This window comes from Lepus europaeus, chromosome 6, assembly GCF_033115175.1.
Source record: "Lepus europaeus isolate LE1 chromosome 6, mLepTim1.pri, whole genome shotgun sequence".
Classification (NCBI taxonomy): domain Eukaryota; kingdom Metazoa; phylum Chordata; class Mammalia; order Lagomorpha; family Leporidae; genus Lepus; species Lepus europaeus.
The window spans coordinates 12,185,571-12,206,197 of NC_084832.1; the positions used below are offsets into that span (position 1 = coordinate 12,185,571).

The 20,627-nt window shown below is 48.9% G+C and overlaps 1 protein-coding gene across 2 annotated transcripts in view; it reads left to right on the forward strand.

The window, feature by feature from the left end:
- The window catches only part of TMTC4 (transmembrane O-mannosyltransferase targeting cadherins 4), a 63,394-nt gene that overhangs the window by 19,361 nt on the left and 23,406 nt on the right, over positions 1 to 20,627 (forward strand). For both annotated transcript variants that reach the window (XM_062193967.1, XM_062193968.1), the window contains exons 6-11: positions 11,252 to 11,352; positions 15,685 to 15,777; positions 16,003 to 16,167; positions 17,902 to 18,104; positions 19,365 to 19,536; positions 19,648 to 19,779. In XM_062193967.1, the coding sequence (XP_062049951.1) occupies positions 11,252 to 11,352; positions 15,685 to 15,777; positions 16,003 to 16,167; positions 17,902 to 18,104; positions 19,365 to 19,536; positions 19,648 to 19,779 (866 nt within the window). The remainder of the gene's footprint in view (positions 1 to 11,251; positions 11,353 to 15,684; positions 15,778 to 16,002; positions 16,168 to 17,901; positions 18,105 to 19,364; positions 19,537 to 19,647; positions 19,780 to 20,627) is intronic.

Genomic DNA, 20,627 nt, shown 5'->3' on the forward strand with positions numbered 1-20,627 from the left:
GATGAGGAAGCCTTTGAAGAAGGTTTTTGCTCGGCCTCTGGTCTGCAAGCTGCCCCCTCTTCCTTGGACTTGGTCTGCTGTTAGCCTGAACCCTCTTTAAAGGACGGAAAGTGGAGCACACAGAGTCCCCCAGCTCGGTCTCTGGTCCTTTGTGATCACCAACTGCTTATTTGGTCTTTGAAAAATACGGAGCTGTGTGGTTTGCTCCACACATCCACCCAGCCTGCAGGAGTCTTGACCCTGAACGTCATTGTTGGCCATGAACTTCTCTGTCCTTTTGTCCTCTAACTCTATCCACCTGCTCAGGCAGGCTTTGAGTTGTAGATTGTCACAGTTCGTTCTTAGATGTTTAAGGTGGTTGGTTTGCGACTCCCAGCCCAGTGTGGTTATTCTGAGTTGGTATCCCCTACTATTGCCTGTCCCCATTCGTGGTTGCCCGTCACAGTCTGTGGACAGCATGATTGAACTCTGTCTAGATCTGGAGTTGCAGAACAGCCTAGATCCTCAAAAGACGACCTTAGACTCTCTGTGGTTAGCTTCAGTGGGTTGTGTCCTGTGTCCCTGACCCCTCACCAGGCAGGTGCTGTGCCTAGAGCCCCACCTCTCTCACTTCAGGGCCTTGTGAACTAATGTCCAGCCCCCTGCCCCACCAGGGGGCACTGGATCTGTCCGTCCTTCTGCCAGCTGCTCTCTCACAGCTCCTAAACCCTCCTTGGTTTAATTACTCCTTAAACCAGTGCTGACAGAGGCTGGTGGAGCCTGTCCCAGTCTCTGCTGACAGAGGCACTGTGTTCAGCAACTCTCCTGTTTCTGAAGTTCTATGCTCATTTTTTAAACATACCATGAGTAGAACAGGCTCCATTGCTTACTCTTAATAATCCTAAACATCACATTCAGCCTTTATCTTTTTTTTTTTAAGCTTTATTTTGTTGATTTGAAAGACAGTTACAGAGAGGTAGAGACAGAGAGAAGACTTCCATCCTCTGGTTCACTCCCCAGATGGCTGCAATGGCTGGAGCTGCACCTGTCTGAAGCCAGGAGCCAGGAGCTTCTTCCGGGTTTCCCATATGGGTGCAGGGGCCCAAGGACTTGGGCCATCTTCTACTGCTTTCCCAGGCCATAGCAGAGAGCTGGATCAGAAGTGGAGCAGCCGGGACTAGAACCAGCGCCTATATGGGATGCCGGTGCTTCAGGCCAGGGCATTAAGCTGCTGCGCCACAGCGCCGGCCCCCACATTCAGCTTTATACATGTGCTACTCAAGAGCCTTTTTAGTTTCCACAAACTAAGAATACCTTTATAGGAAAGGAGCAGTTAAGAATCATGTGTACAAAAATGTTTCTGCAGAAGGCATTTCTGTCTCCATTTTTACATTACTGTAGCGAAATGCCTGAGGCTGGCTACTTTCTCAACCAAAGAGTGCATTTAGTGTACAGTTGGGAGACTGAGAGTCCAAGATGAAGTGGCTCATCCATTTGGCCTCAGGGTGGTGCAACATAGCAGAGAAGCCAGAGGGAAGTGGCCTCATGCAGAAGGGGACTCGTGTGTGGGCAACCTTGCTTTGTAACAGCTCATAGAAGTTAACAAGGGTCCCTTGAGAGCTGCACTCATCTCTTCCAAGGACAGCTCCCGGAAGGAACTAATCACTCTCCAATAGGCCACAGCTCTAAAAGGTGCTGCCACCTCCCAACACTGCCCCGAGCTTCACAAAGGTGAACCTGGGGGAGAACCCACAGCAGTAGTTACAGCAAGATGCCCTGGTTCTGTGCTCAACCAGATGATGCTTATCAGCATTGGTCATTAATTCTGTCTCTAGCGATTAATCAAATAAGAGCGTTTCCTGCCCCAGGACCTGTGTCCAGTTTTGGGGATACAGAAGAGCAAAGTCCCTGCCTGTGAGGACATCCAGTCCAGTATGTTTTGATTAAAATGTCCAGGGGCCAGCATTGTGGTCTAGTGAGTTAAGCAGCCACCTACAATACTGGTGTCCCATATAGACTGCTGAAGTACTGGCTGCTCCAACTCCCATCCAGCTCTCTGCTAATGTGCCTGGGAAAGCAGCAGAAGATGGCCTAAGTCCCTGGGCCCCTGTACCCACTTGGGAGACCCTGATGAAGTTCCTGGCTCCTGGCTTCAGCCTGGCCCATCCCTGCCATAACAGCCATCTGGGGAGTAAACCAGTGGATGGAGGATCTGTCTCTCCTCTTTCTCTGTAACTGCCTTTCTAATAAATACAACATCCATTGCTCACATCGCCTTAAGAGCAGCATGCCGGGTTCCCTGTACAGCCTGGGAGGGGTTTGCTCCCTGTCCCCGCATCCCCGCAGGCTCTCAGTCAGTGTTTGCTGCTTGCCCTGGTGTGTTTACTCAGAACCGGTGTCTGGCCTTTGTGCTTCGGTTTCTTTGACCTTTGAGTCATTTCCATCCGTTGGACAGAGCAGAGCCCTTCATACGAATGGACATCCAGCTGTATGGATTTTCATTTGGAGTTTGAGAAAGGCTAATAAATAATCATATTTTTATTTTCTCCATCTAGTCAGCACAGACCCACAGAAAGCTTGAGTGGTAAACTCGTGTATTTATTGTCCTTGCAATAATGGTTGCTTGCTCTAATCACCCTTGTTTCTAAATGTTCAACGAAGAGTCAAGACTCTTTTGTGCTAGAAGTCCAGTATTTATTCAGGTACAAATAATGCTGTTTAACGTTAACAGTTAATGTTCAAAGTAACCCACTTGAAAACCTAGTCTTTGTGCTTTTTGGATCTGCATAGAAACTCAAATAAAGAGGTCCAGCGTTCATCACACATAAACTCGATGTTCAAGAGGGATTGTTACAGAGGTATAGATTTGGTATTATTTTGTAAGGGAACAAAACATTGAGCACTCTGAAGTGAACAAGCTAGCTAGTTACAAAGCTCGTGCAGATGACACACTTCTTTTCCAGTAACCTCGTTAGCGTCTGTATAGATGAGATACCAGTGTTATGAATCGGGACGATTTTTAACAGCTTGGGTTTATGAACAGGCAATTCTGTGTTAACCTCTAGAATCTTGGTGGTTTCAGAAAATGAATATCTCCCGTGTAACATCTCTGGGGCTCTGCCCGTGTGTGTGTGTGTGTGTGTGTGGTGTGTTTAAATAGAATGGCTTCAAGCAAGATTTTTTGCAGCAGAATCTTTTTAAAAAGGAAATGTTTTTATAACACAAGCATACATTTTCTTTAAAAAAAAAATCCGCTAAGTCAAATGGAGTTGATCTTACTTCTGAATGCTCAATATAAGAAGCGCTGTGTATTGTGATAGAACATGTTATCTGTGTTTCTGTCTCTTTGTGAAAATCTGGCGTTAGAGACTGCAAACATAACCTCTGACCAATAGAAATGGTACAGTAGCCGAAACCACTCTGGCTCTAAACCAATACCTTAAAATTCTTCCCATTAGGAGTTAGGACCGAGGAGAGAAGTCTGAGTCTCCTCTCTCACAGAGAGAAGAGTCTGGTCTCTTGCAGAGGAGAATGGATTTGCTGTCCACCTGGGTCTGTCATGTGAAGTCCAGGCCGTTGCCCGTTAGGATCAGCCAGGATCTCAAACCTAGGTTGTTCTTGAGGCCTGGAGCCTTTGCCGTGCTGCTGTCGCTATCAGAGGAGGCACGGAAGAGGCTCTGTTTACTCCTAGGGTTTCACGTTCCGTTTCTCCTGGACTTAACTATGCAGTTGAGAAACATCAAGGCAGCTCCCTAGCTCCTGTCCTACGTGGTCATTGTCCTTCGGTTTGGGGCTGTTGGACTTCACATCCACTCTCATTTCTCTGCCTTCGGTTTCTGCAGACCTCCGCTGCTGGGTTTGCCCAGAATGGGCTCACAATTCCGCGCGGCAAAGCCGACTTCTCTCATTCCGTGCACGGCTTGGTTGTTTCCACGTTTGGAGTGTGAATCCGATGCTCACTGTGCAGCTCTGGCAGCTACAGAGCGTGGCCACTTGTCAGGTGGCGTCGTTCCCACACACCCCATGGTGTGCCGGTTGCAAGTGGCAGAGGTGGCAGGCAGAGGTGCTGAAGGGTGCCGGCTTGGGCCACCTGCCCGCTGGGAAGGGGTGCCAACAAGAAACGCATGGCGGGGCAGCTTTCAGAGTCCCGTGTCATGAAGTGTTGGTGGTTGCTCATGTGTGTAGTTCTCCCAGAGCGCGCCGTCCCCGACGGGCGAGGGATGCTCGCCCATCCTCATCCTGGTTGTGGGTACCTAACATTCAGCCATCTGGATGAAGATGAGAAGGGAAACTGGGCCAAAGTGACGTCCTGAGGTGCAGACCTGGGGCCGTACGCAAACTGGGACTCCTTGTCATGGGAAGATTTTTCTGAACCAAACATATTCATGAATGCAGCCTCACTGGAAGGACACCTGCCTCTCTGATGTATTTTTACTGTTTTTTTTTTTTAAGTTGCTTCTAAATTGAATAAATTTACCCTATGCTTTTTTTATAGTCCTTATGTAATTTTTTTTCTTTTTAATTTAAGGGTCTCTTACATAACACAGATTGTTCCAGTGTCAGGTGATTTAAAAACTAAATTAAAAGTGAGAAGGCAACTTGCGGCCATTTTGGTTCACAGCACGGAGCAGATTATTCACTTTTTGCAATTGAATTCCATCTCCTAATTGCATAAGAAGTAGAGTGATACAATACAACTACTGATAGACATGGAGATACATGCACCTGTGTATTGATCCAGCCAATATTGATAGCGCATTTGCTGTTTGCAGGGTGGCCCCTGGCGTCTTAGTTATCTTATTAAAATGCTCAAGCTTGCAAGCGAAAGAATAACTTGTGTAGTTACTACGATCATAACCACAGAATCTCAAAGTCCAAATCCATGTCGATTATGCTGTCTGTGGACAGTTTTTAGCATCAGTCACCTTAACAAACCAAGACTCAGTCAATCTTTATTATTTTCAAAATTTCTATATGATATGTCATTTGCATTTATACATCATCCTTTATTAAGAAAGTATTTAAAAGAGAAAGATCTTCTGTCCACTGGTTCACACCCCTAGATGGCTACAACAGCTGGGGCTGAAGCCAAGAACCTGGAATTCCATCAGTGTCTCCCATGTGTGTGGCACTTGGGCCATCTTCCATTGCTTCCCCAGGTGCTTTAGCAGGGAGCTGGACCAGAAGTGGAGCAGCTAGGACTCAAACCATGGTGCTCATAATGAAATGCCATCACCCAATGCCTCCCAGCATTAGCCAGAAGCTGTCAGAAGTGAAGGAGGGACCAGCATTGTGGCATAGTGGGTAAAGCTGCCACCTGCAATGCCAGTATGGGTGCTGGTTCGAGTCCCAGCTGCTCTACTTCCAATCCAGCTCCCTGCTAATATTCCTGGGAAAGCGGCAGACCAACCACTGCACCAGGTGCTTGCTCGTATTATTATTTTTTAATCTTTACTTATTTATGTGAGAGGCAGAGAGAGCGCCCCTCCCCATTGACTGACTGACTCCCTAAGTACCTGGAAGAACCAAGGCTGGGCCAAGCCAAAGCCAGGAGCTAGGAACTCGATTCTGTTCTCTCACTTGAGTGACTGGGACCCAGGTATTTGAGCCATCACCTGCTCCCTCCCAGAGGCTACATTAGCAGGAAGCTGAAGTCAGGAGCCAGAGCTGAGATTCAGACCCAGGCACTCTGACACGGGACGCTGTTTCACATGCCCCTCTCCCCCCAGTGCTTTCAGACACGGAGGACTTCATTCAGCAAAGCAGCATGGCATTCATCTTTCCTGTATTTGTACACTGGGTGTGTTTGAAGCAAAGCCGGAAGCCTAAGGGAAAATGAACAAGCAGCATTCTCGAAGAAGCTTCCAAGAGGAGGAGGGAATTTGAGGTGTGAGAGGTGTGGTACAATCAAGGCTGCCATTAGGGAGAAACCCAGGCCTCTGAAGGCTGTGTGTGTGTGTGTCTGTCTGTCTGTCTGGCTTAGCCATCCAAGAAGAGCACCATTTTAAATTGTATACAAGTGGAACTTGAGGCTGTCCCTTTCATGTCTGCATAGTAATTTAAGTTTGTGTTAGCAGAGTGCCTTTGAGAGCATTTTAGTGGAGGAACCGGGGATTTCTTCCTATCAAAGACCACTGGTTCCTGGTGGGGGAAGTTGAGCTATGTGACAGCCAAGTGAAATGTAAGCGAATTCTGTTTGTCTGGGACTTGTTTTTCAAATTAAGAACAGGGACCCACACATCAGGAAATCATATTTTGTTTAGTCAAATAGTACAGACATGAGCTGTGAGAGTGAGAAAGTTTGGGTAACAGGTCAGCAGTGGGGAGTCCCTTGGTTTGTGTGCACTACAGAGCTGAGTGCCCAGTGGCCACGGAAACAGTGGACTGAGGCTAACCACCGTGTCTCAGCAGGCCTGATGAGGCTGCCAACTGTGGGGGAGGGAGGAGGGGTGTCTTCTACCCCATTTACTCATAGATGAGAAACCACTGTGATTAACAGGGTCATTAACCAGTAAAGCCTCTGTGTACATAGAAGCTACTAAAGTGTGAAAATCCCGAAAGTGGCCTGACCCTGACTCAGGAGGGGCGACATGAGCTGGGCGCTGAGGCCACTGCTGTCCTGTGCAAAATGCTCCCATGCCCTCATCTGGTGCGTTGTGAGCTGTGGTCCCCTTAGGTTTCATCAGTGGGACCCCTGTGCTCCCCTAAAACCTGTGGAGCTCTTTGCCTAAATCATCTCTTTGAGGGAATCTGGGAATGTCTCAGCCAGAGGGTTCTGTTGGCCATGTGTGCTTTATGGCTTTGTTGCCTACCATCGCTTGTCTGCTGATGAGTGCTAGCAAGCACCCAGATGGGGTAGTAAGTTCCAGTAAATATGAAAGTGCTCAAATTGGGATCCTGCTGAATTTGACAATCTTTTTATCGTTGTTGTGGCTTGTAACTGTGGCCTCTTGGTATTACATAGGAATGAGGGTTCATGGGAAACGGAATTAAAAGATATGTTTGTTTTGGTGTCAAAAAATGTTTTGGAATCCATGCGTTTTGTGGAAAATGCATATTATGGGGGGAAAAACTAGGTGAATTTCTATTTTTGGCCACAAAATAAACTTATAATTCCATTTTCCATGAACTTTTTGTAGTACTCTCATGTAGTGTAACTAATTTCTGCAAGTAACACAGTCCTTGATTTGCTTGGTGAAACACAGTGTGTGTAGTGAGAACCTGACTTCCAGGTTCTGTTCCACCTGAGCAACTTGGAGTTAAGACTTGAAGTTGAGGGAAGCAGACTTGGGCTCAGCATACTTCCGGAAGGATATTCTGACACCCCAGAGCTTAAAAAATAGAGTGGACTGTATTATGAAAGTTATAGATAGAATTAAAAAGGCGTGAGTGCTGCAACATGGGAAGCTGTCCATATAGCAGACTCGTAGACTCTGCCCTACCCCCAGACCAGACCCCACTGGCTGCTGAGGGGACAGGGAGCCTTCTCCTGGGACTTTGCTGATTGCTTGTTGAGTATCCAGAGCCTTTTTCCCTTCATTCAGGGTCTGCCTGTCTCACACACACAACCATGGCTTAAAGTAGCACTCTGACCTCAGAATAAGCCTTTAAGGCATTCTGGTCTGGCTGAAAAGCCCATGAGAGCATTTCAGGCATGGAAAGCCAAGACACAATAGCAAAAAGTGTCCTACATGAAGGACCTCTATGGATGAGACCCCAGTGGAAAGAAGTGGTCACCAAAGAAGGATGTACTTTTCTCTGAAGGGAGAAGAGAACTTTCACTTTGCTTATGGCTTTGTCTAAATACTGACGGAGTGTGTGGACTCCAAAGGCTTCCATTGGCCTAAGCAGTTCATGTCAGGAGCCTCTCGGGTGATCACTGATGTCATTCATAAGTGTACTAATCGTTAAATTAACAACAGGAGCCACTGGGCACTAACTTTCCATGCAGGACCTCTGTCCTCAAAGAGATGTATTATGAGAGTTAATAATAAAACTTGTTCTCAGATATATACTTCGTTTTAGTGTATTAAGTGGAGGATATTCTTATGTCTCTTAAGTTCTAGATAAGCCAAAATGCCCAGCTTGTTTCCTTAGGTGCTTCTTCAATTCATGATAAAACTTGTTCTTAAAAAAAAAGTATGTTATTGCAAAAATTAAAAGAAAAATAAGAAAGGAAGTAGGAGGAAGAGTGGGAGTGAGGAAGGGAGGGAGAATGGGGTGAGAGGTGTCATTATGTTCTTGAAACTGTATGAGAAACGTGACATTTGTTCCATTTATGTAAATAAACACTTGTTGAGGCCAGGTGGCCACCTGCTGGGCATTTTGAAAGGGATTCCCGCATTTCCATCTTTTCAGGCCATCACAGTTTTGAGACGCACTGTCACTGCTCGGTGGGACCTGGGGCTGGGGAAGCACTTTGCATCCCTGTCAGTAGCCGGCAGTGACTTCACTCAGGAGCATGGTTGCTTTGGCAGAGTCCGGGCAGGTACAGCTACAGGTCTAGGCTGTAACATGGGTGTTTGCTCCCGCCAGCCGGCCATGCGCCATGGAGAGTGGTGCTGTCAACCGTTAGGGAGCCCCAGAGTCTCCCGGAGAGCTGGTGAGAAAGATCTGTGGCAGGTTCCTATCCTTAGGTGGGCCCTGAGTCTGTTTCTGTCCAGATCCAGGCACTGGTGTCTGGACCACACCCTGTGAGTCCCACTGGTTTTGGGCAGTGGGGAGCTGCAGCTAGAATTCACTTAGTGGGGGAGGGGGGCTGCCTGGAGGACAGCGCTGCCCTTTCCAGCATCATTGGCCTCTGACAGCTCCCCGAGTGGGTAGGATTTTGCCACCAGCATTCTAGCCTAAGTGAACAGAGGAAGCAGAGCATGAGGAGAATGTGCTCCTGGCTTGAAACAGAAACCTGAAGAAACTACAGGTGCCAGGTAGCCACGTTAGCAAGGCCCTGGAAACCTCTGAAGAGTAAGAGCAGGTGTTGGTCCCATCCAGAATGTGTTCTGCCGGTGCTTTGTTTTGCATCCAGGGCATCTGTTGGGTTAGGCTTTGTGACCTGCACAGGGCTCAGGCCCCATGTAGAATGTGTGAGAGGAAAGCCACCCTACCCCCAGACCAGACCCCCACTGGCTGCTGGGGCGACAGAGAGCCTTCTCCTGGGACTTCGCTGATGCTTGTTGAGTATCCAGAGCCTTTGTCCCTTCATTCAGGGTCTGCCTGTCTCACACACACAGCCAAGCGGTTCAAGGCGAACCTGAGTGCACCCTCGACACTGCCCGTGTGCCCGGTGCGTTTTGTGACAAGGTGACTCAGCTGTCCCCCCTTGACTGCCACATCGAAGCCCCGTGGAGAGTCTCGGCTGCCCTCGGCTGAGGGCGTGCGGCTGAATCACACGCAGTGTTTGTCTGCTGAGCCCCTCCTTTGCTCCTGGCACTGTACCAGGTGATTTTTTAAATACCTAGTTTTTCATACATGCATATGGCTAAGGAAACATGAAAGTACCAGAAGTTATACAGTGCAAAATAAGACTGCCTTCCTCCCCCAACCCACTCTTTGTGCTTAGCCGGTTTCTGGTGTTTTCCAGAGATGTGTTGGGCATTTACAAACTTGTTCATGTAATTTTTTTTTTTTTTTGACAGGCAGAGTGGACAGTGAGAGAGAGAGACAGAGAGAAAGGTCTTCCTTTTGCCGTTGGTTCACCCTCCAATGGCCGCCGCGGTAGCGCGCTGCGGCCGGCGCACCGCGCTGTTCCGATGGCAGGAGCCAAGTGCTTCTCCTGGTCTCCCATGGGGTGCAGGACCCAAGGACTTGGGCCATCCTCCACTGCACTCCCTGGCCACAGCAGAGAGCTGGCCTGGAAGAGGGGCAACCGGGACAGGATCGGTGCCCCGACCGGGACTAGAACCCGGTGTGCCGGTGCCGCAAGGCGGAGGATTAGCCTGTTGAGCCACGGCGCCGGCCTGTTCATGTAATTTTTAACACACCCAGGAGTTCTATATAATTTTTTTAAAGTATTTATTTATTTATTTATTTGAAAGGCAGAATTACAGGGGGGTGGGGGAGGAAAAAGGTCTTCGATTCGCTGTTTCACTCCCCCAAATGGCCGCAACAGCCGGATCTGGGCTGATCTGAAGCCAGGAGCCTGGAGCTTCCTCCAGGTCTCCCACATGGATGCAGGGGCCCACGCACTTGGGCCATCTTCTGCTTTCCCGATGCATTAGCAGGGAGCTGGATTGGAAATGCAGCAGCCAGGACTCGAACTAGCGCTCATACGGGATGCTGGCGCTGCAGGCAGAAACCACACTGGAGCGCCAGTTCTATAATTTTTTCCTCTCGAATATGTCCCGAGGGTTGTTACGATGCCCTTATTTTATAGATTAAAGCCATTGAGACTGAGGATAACTTGCTTGCCCAGTGTCATCATAAATAGTGTTGTGCTGGAAATCAGACCCTAAGTGTGGTTTTAAATGGAACTGGGCCAAGACTCATAGGTACCTTGTTCAAGCTAATGATTGGATCCTCCCGGAAGGTCTACCTTTGCCCCTACTTCAAAGCAGAATGCGCACGCCACCCCCTGGACCCCAGCTTCCCTGGGCTATGTAGGGGCCAGCAGTCATTCCTTATGTGCTGCCCACTTGAGCTTCTTACAGGGGCTATGGGTCCTGCAAGGTTCAGAGCTCCTGTGGAGACTCACCCAGTTTGACCCATGCCTCTACGAGTCCCAGGTGCTAAGTGGGTGCCAGCCCTCCCCAGGCATCATGCATCCTTGTATGGGTTGGGAGCCGTCCTGCGCCAGCAGCAGAGCAGACTGCCCTGAGCCACGAGATGGGAGCAGCAGAGCGTCAGGCTGCTCAGGCACTCCTAGGTCCTTGTCATGACAGCAGGCATTGGTGCTGTCTTGAAAGCAGATGGCTGGTTTGCAGTCTTCACGGGAGTTCTCACCATGACTTGTTAGAAAGGTCTAGTAGGTGGTAAGGTGGGATGAAGAAACTTCCCCATGGGAACTTTAGGTTGGGCATCTTTGTGGCCAGGGCTTCATCATGGTGCCTCCCAGTGGTTCTGGGCACCTTCTTGGGACAGCCTTGAGAGGGGGATGTGTGTCTCTTTTAAAGGGTGCTGTGCCCCCACAAGTGCAGACATGCCCACTCACCCACAGAGAAGTGCTGTCTGAAATCCAGACTCTGGCTTTAATCTGTGCTTATAAATTTAGGTCCTGATGCTAACAAGACAGCACTACATCACCTCACCTGTATTTATCCTTTCTCTTACATGGCAGGCAGCAAAGAGGGGACACATTCTTCTACGTTCTGGGTGTTGCTGAGTATCTTTCTGGGAGCTGTGGCCATGCTGTGCAAGGAGCAAGGGATCACCGTGCTGGTAAGAGCCAAGACGCAAGCCGGACAACCTGTCCTCTTCTAGTGGGACGGCTTGGCCAGTCCTGCCTCTGCCTCCGCTGTTTCTGCATCCCGCTGCTGGCCCAAGGCTGTAGACCTCTCCGGACCAGTGGCGTGTGCTGTCACAGTTCTAGCATTTCAGAGCGGTGACTGGCTCTCATGGCTGTGATTAGCAGCTGCTAGGGAACGGTGCATGGAAAGTCTGTACGGAGCCGTGAGTAATCCTCTTGGAGGAGCCCCACAGGAAGACAGGAGAGAGCGGTTTGCTTGCTGTGTAGGGTCTCTCGTGGGTTTCGGCAGTCCTAGATCCAACAGAGGACGAGCCCCACCCCATTGGTGTGTTTTGTCCTGAATTTTTAAAGGGCAGGGGATAATTTGGAAATGAAGCCTTCCCATGCATCCACATCCCTGGGTCTTCTCCCTGCCTGCTCATCACCTACCAGCCCCCTACAGCAAGACTTCCACAGACACTGGAATCAAAGCATTCCACGCTCGCCTGCGTTCAACATGAGGAAGATACTCGTTAGTCTGGCGTTTAAAGAAGAGTTGGTGATCATTCTCAATTTTCAAGTGGGACTTCCTCCTCGGAGAGCTCTTTTGAAGTCAGATGTGTCTGTTGGTCGTACGTCTTTACCTCTGAGCTTTGACATCTCACCATACATTATGTAGTACGCGTCTCATGTTTGTAAATTTGTTCCAGAGTATGTTTTATTTAGTAAGTGTAAGTGGAATCCAGATGGAAAACTTTATTTTTTTTTAACCAGAGGTAAAACTAAAGAAGAAAATTTCAGTCTGTTTCATGTCTTAAATTCTGTTCGAATCTTTTTTTGTCTCTTCCTGTGCTGCTTTATTTTGAGTTTAATTTTCTATTTTTTTATAGGGCAGTAACTTTTTATTAAAAAAATCTTCTACAGTAAAAAACTTTTAAAAGATAAAAAATTCCCCTTTCTCTATCTTACACTCCATTACCCAGAAATATTCATTTTTAAAGAAATTTATTTATACATTAGGTTCTCAGGGTCAAAGCAAATGCATGATAATTACTACAACACAATTCTCATCAGTTCCCATTGTTCCGGTCTTTAAAAGCAAGCCTTCCAACATTTCTTGTGATTATTTTACTGAGGTCTAATTTACATACAGTAAAATACTCAGCTGTAAAGGTAAGGATTAAATTTGGGCAAATGAATATGCCTGAGTCCCATCCCTCCAACCAAGACATGCATGGTGGGGCCAGCACTGTGGCATAGCGGGTAAAAACTGTTGCCTGAAGCACCGGCATCCCATATGGTCCAAGTCCCAGCTGCTCCACTTCCAATCCAGCTCCCTGCTAATATGCCTTGGAAAGCAGCAGAAGATGGCTCAAGTTCTTGGGCTCCTGCACCCATGTGGGAGACCCAGAAGAAGCTCCAGGCTCCTGGCTTTGAATGGGCTCAGCTCTAGCTGCTGTGGCCATCTGGGGAGTGAACCAGCAGGTGGAAGATCTCTGTCTCTGCTTCTGCCTGTAACTCTGTCTTTCAATAAATGAATAGATCTTTAAAAAAAAAAAATAGACATGCATGGTGTTTATCACCCCAGGAAGTACCTTCATGCCTCTGTCCCACCCAGAAGCAACCTCACAATGTTTTAAATATTAAAAATCATTAAATAAGAGAAATGGAAAAATCACCACCTAGACACAGAACCAGAGAATAGGATAGATTGCAGGGCTCTTCAAAAAGTTCGTGGAAAGTACATACTATGGCAAAAACTATGCATGGATTTATAAAAAAAAATTTGTACCAAAATAAGCTTATCTTTTAATTCCATTTTTCACAAACTTTTTTAAAGACTTATTTATTTACTGGAGAGGCAGAGAGAGGGAAAGAAAGTTTTCCATCTGCAGTTTTACTCCCCAAATGGCCTCAATGGCTGGAGCTGTGCTGATCCAAAGACAGGAGTTTCTGGGTCTTGAACGTGGGTGCAGGGGGCCAAGTATTTGGGCCTCCCTTCACTGCTTTCCTAGGCCACAAGCAGAGAGCTGGATCAGAACAGGAGCAACTAGACACACACCAGCATCCACATGGGATTCTGGTGCTACAGATGGAGGCTTAACCTACTACGTCACAGCACCAGTCCCCCCAAAAACTCTTTGAAGTCCCCTCGTGGTTTCCTGATATCATCAGTGATACCTGAGAGAATGTGACTGTTTCGATGAGACCAGTTATTTCATATGATTCAACCTAAGGCTCATTGTTGCTTTGGTCAGTTAATGAAATCAGTCAGATTCATGGGGACAGGTGCTGTGGCGCAGCAGGTTAAGTCCATATGGAAGCTGGCTGGAGTCTCAGCTGCTTCACTTCCAATCCAGGTCTCTGCTAATGCACCTGGGAAAGCAGCAGAGAATGGCCCAAAGGCTTGGGGCTGTGCACCCTTGTAGGAGACCCAGAGGAAGCTCCTGGCTCCTGGCTTCAGCCCAGCCCAGCCCTAGAAAAGATCAGATTCATTTGCTAAAGTGAGTCGTGTTGAGAGCCAAAGCGTGACCCCCACAGAAAGGACGCGTGAGGAGCAGCAGTGGCTGGGAGCCTGCTAGGTGGTCAGGACCCCAGCCCCAACCCGGGCCTGCTGGGTCCCGGTCTCTAGCGAGTCCCCGATCAGTAGCGTTTTAGCAGCACTGAAGGATTAGGTTGGGTTTACGTGATACCATGAACTCTAGCTGTTTTCAGACATTTTATTAAATGTGGACATTTTGATGATGCGTTTCAGTGAGAAGGAGGAGAAAATGTCAGTATTCTGTTCAGCCCAGTCATCATGATCACGCGACTCTGTCACCCCGGGTGACTGTCCAGTAGCTCACAGGCAGAAAAACAAATGGCCTGAAAAGACGGGGCAGCTCAACAGAGCGCCTCTGCTTTCTAGCGCTAGTTTGCAGCCCGGCAGACGTGCTGCTCTGTGACCCACACGGGCGAATAGCATCAGGATCCTCTGAAATGATGGCCCAGTGCTGGCCCGTGGATGGGATAATTAGTGGCTCCAGCGCTTACGGGGGAGGGTTACGCAGGGATGTCACCCGCTCTCTGAAAACCACAAATTAACCCTGACTTCTGATGATTTATGATCTTCTGTGCTGCAAAGCCCCATGTTTTAAAGACCCAAGTCGTTCAGGGGCAGCTTTAACTGTGTGCACCGGGCCATGGAGACCGTCGCGTCCAGCGTGGACCCCAGGGGCTCTGCTGGATGACATCACTGCCAGCAGCCTTTGTAGAAAGCCCAGGGAGGGGGAGCGAGAAAAACCTCAGGCTGCTCCGCCGGCAGCTGTCCCTCTACTAGCTGCAAATGCAGCCCTTCTCTGTGCCAGGCAGACTGTCAGCCTGGGCCGGTGGAGGCCCTGCTGTCCTCGGCCTGGCTCCCAGAGTTGCCCAGGGCATCTTCATGCTACCCAGCCAGAGGGGTGAGCCGAGGATTGTCTAGCTTCTACGCGTAGACCTCCAAAGGGCCCCCAGGTCACTTCTGCCAGGCTCTCTGGCTAGCAGAGGAGGCTGGGAGATGTGGTCTGACTGTGTGCTGGGGAGAAGACTAGGGGGCAACTGGGACCCTGGACCTGGGAGAACACCCAGGCTCCTCCTCACTGGGCCACATTCAGCCAGCACTTGTCTCTGCCTGGCTGTGGCTGGCTCTGTGTGGTTGGGGCATAATGATTGCCCAGGGAGCAGCTGTGTTGTGTCAACTCAAGGACTACATTCCAGTGGTGGGGAAAGGGGCAACTGTGCCTGGGAGTCCCAAATTCCTAGCTGACCTGCATTTTAAAGTACTGCTTTAAAAAAAAAAAGTTTAATTTATTTGAAAGGCAGAGTTACAGAGAGACACAGAACTTCCATCGGTTGGTTCACTCCCCAAATGGCCTCAGTGGCTGAGGCTGGGCCAGGCTGAAGCCAGGGGCCTGGAATTCCATTTATGTCTCCTTGGGCCATCTTCCACTGCTTTCCCAGGAACATTAGCAGGGAACTGGATCAGAAGTGGAGCAGGCAGGACTCAAACAGGCACCCCTATGGGATTCGCACACTGCAAGTGGAAGCTTAACCTGCTACACCGCAATGCTGGCCCACTTAAAGTACCTCCAAATGCAGGCTATGAAATCATTACTGTGATCTAATATTACCGTGAACCAAGCATTTCATAGAGACGATGAGTTCTTTTTTTAAGACCTGGAGAAATCTGTGATTATCTTATCCATCTCATTTCCTGTCTCGATTCAGTCCTGCATTGGTGAGGTGCATTTGCTGCCTAATCGGAGCTACGTTCTCCCGGCCCTGATTGTCTGGCTTTGTTTCCTTAGGGTTTGAATGCGGTGTTTGACATCTTGGTGATCGGCAAGTTCAATGTCCTAGAAATTGTCCACAAGGTACTGCATAAGGACAAGTCGTTAGGGGTGAGTATTTGCTTTTGTGTCCAGCCCAGCCTTGGGAAACGTCAAGTACCAGCCGACTTGGAGTGCCATTTTCATTATGCTTTCTGAATTGTGGAATAACCAGCCCCTGCATGCACAGTGAGAGAGTGGTCCAGGCAGAATCGCTCTGCGTTGGTACCAGACGTAGCCACGCTCTTAGTGGAAGCTGTGTGGCATCGGGGACTGTGTGCTGTGCCGTCCTTGCAGAGCGTCAGCGTGCTCAGGAACGGGGCCCTGCTCTTCCGCATGGTGCTGCTCATCTCTGGAGGGGCCACCGTGCTCTACGTGCGCTGGAAAATCATGGGCACGGGCCCGCCCGCCTTCACCGAGGTGGACAATCCGGCCTCCTTTGCCGACAGTGCGTGGGTCAGGGTGAGTTCTGAGCCTGTTCTCCTTTGGAAGATTGCTCCCCTTCCCCAGATTCCCAGACCCTTCACCCGTCGTGGGCATCTCACTCCCCATCACCCCCAGTACCTGGGATACCGCCGTACTTGTTTGCTGTTGCTAAAGCCATTCCACAACAAGCGTGGGCACACATGACGCGACCTGTGTGAGCTGCCTGAGCATCCGTCATGGAGGGCTGGCCCCTGGACTCCTGTGGATGCCAAGTCCCACCCATGCACGCCCCCACAGGCTTTCACCCACCCCCAGGTTCTCCTGCAATGCCCACACGTCACTTCAGTCACTGCCATTCAGCACAGTGCATGGTGCAGAGCAAATCAAGGCTTGCTTTTTGGAACTTCCCGTAATTATCCCCCCTATATTTTTTTAAGATTTATCTATTTATTTATTTTGAAAGGCAGAGTTACAGATAGAGCAAGTGACATCTTCCATCCACCAGTTCACTCCCCCAAATGACCACAATGGCCAGAGCTGGGGCAATCTGAAGCCAAGAGCCAGGAGCTTCTTCCAGGTCTCCCATGTGGGTACAAGGACCCAAGGACTTGGGCCTTCCTCTGCTGATTTCCCGGCTGCATTAGCATGGAGCTGGATTGGAAATGGAACAGCCAGGACTCAGAACAGCCTTACCTTCTATGCCATAGTGCCAGCCCACTCCCCAGTATTTTCTATTCTGCAGAGACAGAACCAGCAAATATGGAGGGCCAAGTGTGTGTCTTTTTAAAATTAGAGTATGATTCCTTTAACGTCAAGTCCCTTGCCCTGATCCTGTTTTCTCTGATCAGGAAGGCTGGATTGAACCCTCCTGGAGATATTTTTAAAAGTCTGACAATGCTGGCTCTAGTCTAATAGTCAAGACTCTGTTTTTTAGGTTTGCCTTTTTGGCAAGCTGCGATGTTAGCTGTGCACTCATAGAGAGAGAAATCAAAGAGACAGCCCCAGAACCCTGTCCCTGTGTCGTTGGGCACATAGGTGACCCCTGAGCCTCGGATCTCCTGCACACGCTTTAGGCACCACTAAATGTATGACTCAGAGCTTGGCCAGAAATAGAGCAAAGATATCACCTAGTCTGGAAGCTGTGCTGTATTTGTGTATACTGAAATCTGAATGCATTTAATAAATTACCGCCTACAGTCCCGTGCCCAGTATCCAGAGTGGCTACATTGTATTTTACTTACTTTTTTTAAAAAGGTTTTTTTCTTTTTTTTTCTTTTTCTTTTTTTGAGAGGTAGAGTTACAGACAGGGAGAGGGAGAGGCAGAGAGAGAGGTTTCCCGTCTGCTGGTTCATTCCCCAAATGCCCACAACAGCCAGAGCTGGACTGATCTGGAGCCAGGAAGTTCTTCTGGGTCTCCCACGCGGGTGCAGGAGCCCAAGCACTTGGGCCATCTTCTACTGCTTTCCTAGGCCATAGCAGAGAGCTGGATTGGAAGGGAGCAGCCAGGACTAGAACCAGTGCCCATATGGGATGCCGGCACTATAGGCGGTGGCTTTACCTGCTGTGCCACAGCATTGGCCCCTATGTTGTATTTTATAGAGCTACTATCCTTGAACAGAAGTGTATGAATGCCTCAAAAATGAAGGTAGGATACACACACACACACATGTATATATATATATACATACATACATATATGTGTATATATATATATATATGTATTTTCAAATCCACTATCAAGTAAATGTTTGTTTTCCTTTCGACTGACAGGCCATAAACTATAATTACTACTATTCTTTGAATGCCTGGCTGCTGCTGTGTCCCTGGTGGCTGTGTTTTGATTGGTCAATGGGCTGCATCCCCCTCATTAAGTCCTTCGGCGACTGGAGGGTAATTGCGCTGGCTGCACTCTGGCTCTGCCTAATTGGCCTGATACACCAAGCCCTGTGCTCTGAAGACAGCCACAAGAGAAGGTAAGAGGCAGCGCTGGATTTTAACTTCCTCCCTGGGTGTGGTCGGAAGTGTTTTGCTCAGTCCAGCACTCACCACTCTGACGATTTTGTGGAAGTGCTGTCCAAGGACATTGCCTTCAAATACATAGTTATGGCCAGGATGCGTTCCATCCATTCGGGACCATTGCTGGCTTCCACTAGTGGGGAGGGGGCGTGCAGGAGGGGGCATGGATGACTGAGTTACCTCCCCCGCCCCTTCCCCCAGAAGTAGCATTTTGAGATCCTTTTCGCAATGGGTGGTAAAGAGTAATTTGTGGTCAGAACAGAGAATGTAATTGATGTGTGTTGTGCCCATTATTGCACAATTCTCCTTCAAAAACCCTGGTGACTGCTGTCGCGGTTCCTCCTGTTATTGTTGGGTACAAAATAGGCTGCTGCCCAGAGACCGTTCTTCCTGGGTGGAAAAAAAAAAGTTATTGAGAAAGTAATTGGGAAAAACAAATGTGTTTCACGAAAACTGTTTAAGATGATTTCTTCTAAGCGTGTGTTTATGGAATTAGATTAGTAATTTGTCAAAATAAATTAGATTTTAGGTTCACCTGTGTCTAAAATGGCTAGTCATTCTAAAGACCAACAAACTTTAGTTCCAGCTCACTTAGATGTGTGAAAGAGACTTGAAAAAAAAAAAAATGCTGTTGGCACAGCAGGCACAGAGACACCAAATTTGGCCTAGTTTATTCATTCATGGTCCTGCATCATGGGGGATGCTGGAAATCACCCACTGGTTCTAGAAGTCTGTCAGTGCTCAGCCGTCTCTCTGAAATTTGCAATGATACAGAACCGAAAATGGTTTCTGACATTCAGACTTGCTGACAATTAAACCGGTTAAGAAAATTCCGATTCCTGTTAAGTCTGGTTAGGGGTGGGGGAGTTCCTTGAAAACCCCATTGAGCTAATTGGGACTGGTTCGCACTGAATGGTTGGAGCAGGTGAATCGATCAGACCCCACAGATGTAATCATGTGAACGTTATTGATGTGAATTGCATGTACGCTTTTTCCTTACGCTTGCGGACAAGTGACTTGTGTTTTTGGGTGTTGCCCCTGTGCTGCCACGCAGGCCAGATCCTCTCTCCCAGTGACATTTTTGTGCCAACAGCGCGGCCTTTCCTCAGTCGCTGGCATGAAACACAAAGGTCTTCGTCATGAGTGCAGTGTCGGGTGGGACTGTTGCTTTGAGACATCTGAAAACAGCCCTGTCCCTGCAACTTCTCGTTTCTCAGGATCCTCACCCTGGGCCTGGGGTTTCTCGTCATCCCGTTCCTGCCTGCGAGTAACCTGTTCTTCCGCGTGGGCTTCGTGGTTGCAGAGCGGGTCCTCTACCTCCCCAGCGTGGGCTACTGCGTGCTGCTGACCTGCGGCTTTGCAGCCCTGAGCAGGCAGACCAAGAAAAAGGTATCCAGCAGGCCTGGTGTGTGTACACCCCAGAAGGACCGGGCTCAGCTCGCCGATGCTGTCTGCACGTCGCACACACACACGCTCGTTCTCTCTCTCTCTCTCTCTCAGAAACTCATTGCTGCCGTGGTCCTGGGGATTTTGGCCACCAACGTGCTGCGGTGTGTGACCCGAAGCAGCGAGTGGCGCAGTGAGGATCAGCTTTTCGGAAGTGCCCTGTCCGTGTGTCCCCTCAACGCCAAGGTACCTTCGCTGTCACATTTCTTTCAGAAAAGATTCTACGGGCAGATGTTTGAACTTCTTCAGCTAATGCGGAATCTAGTGTGTGGTCGTGACCAGTGACGGGGCTTTTCCTTGTGTGTGTGTGTGTGTGTGTGTTAAATGATTTTGATAAGATTCAGTAAAATGAAACTTAGGCAAAACAAGTCAGCAGAAATCATTGAAACCAAACCACAGGCACTTAAGCAGATCACTTAAACAAGGTCTTTTTAAATTTATTTTATTTGGAAGAATTACAGAGAGCAAGCCAGAGCGCTTCCATCTGCTGGTTCACTTCCCAAATGGCCACAATGGCCGGGTCTGGGCCAGGCCAGAGCTAGGAGTCAGGAGCTTCTTTCGGGTCTCCCACATGGGTGCAGGGGCCCAAGCACTTGGGGCATTTTCCATTGCTTTCCCAGGTGCATTAGCAGAGAGCTGGATCGGAAGTGGAGCAGCTGGGACTCGAACTAGCACCCATATGGGATGCCGGCACTGCAGATGGTAGCTTAACCTGCTGCGCCACAGCGCCAGTCCCTAAACAAGTTCTTACTCTTCTTCCACTTGGCGAATCACCGTCTTTAGTGGTTGTAGGGAGGTGACATTGTGTCTCCAGTCTGGGGCCGGGCAAGACACTGTGCAACACGCAAAACCCACACTGCTGTCGCATCAGCAGCTTTCTCTGCGCCGTGATTTGAAGGTGTAATTCCTACAAGTTGGGTTCAGGAAGCTTACGTTGTGCTGTGAGCTGCGCAGTAGTGCACATGGGTGTCCCTTTGAGGTCTCTGCCTGCGTTTCCTCTTGTTACGTCAGGGGAGTGTGCATCAGCGTGTCGA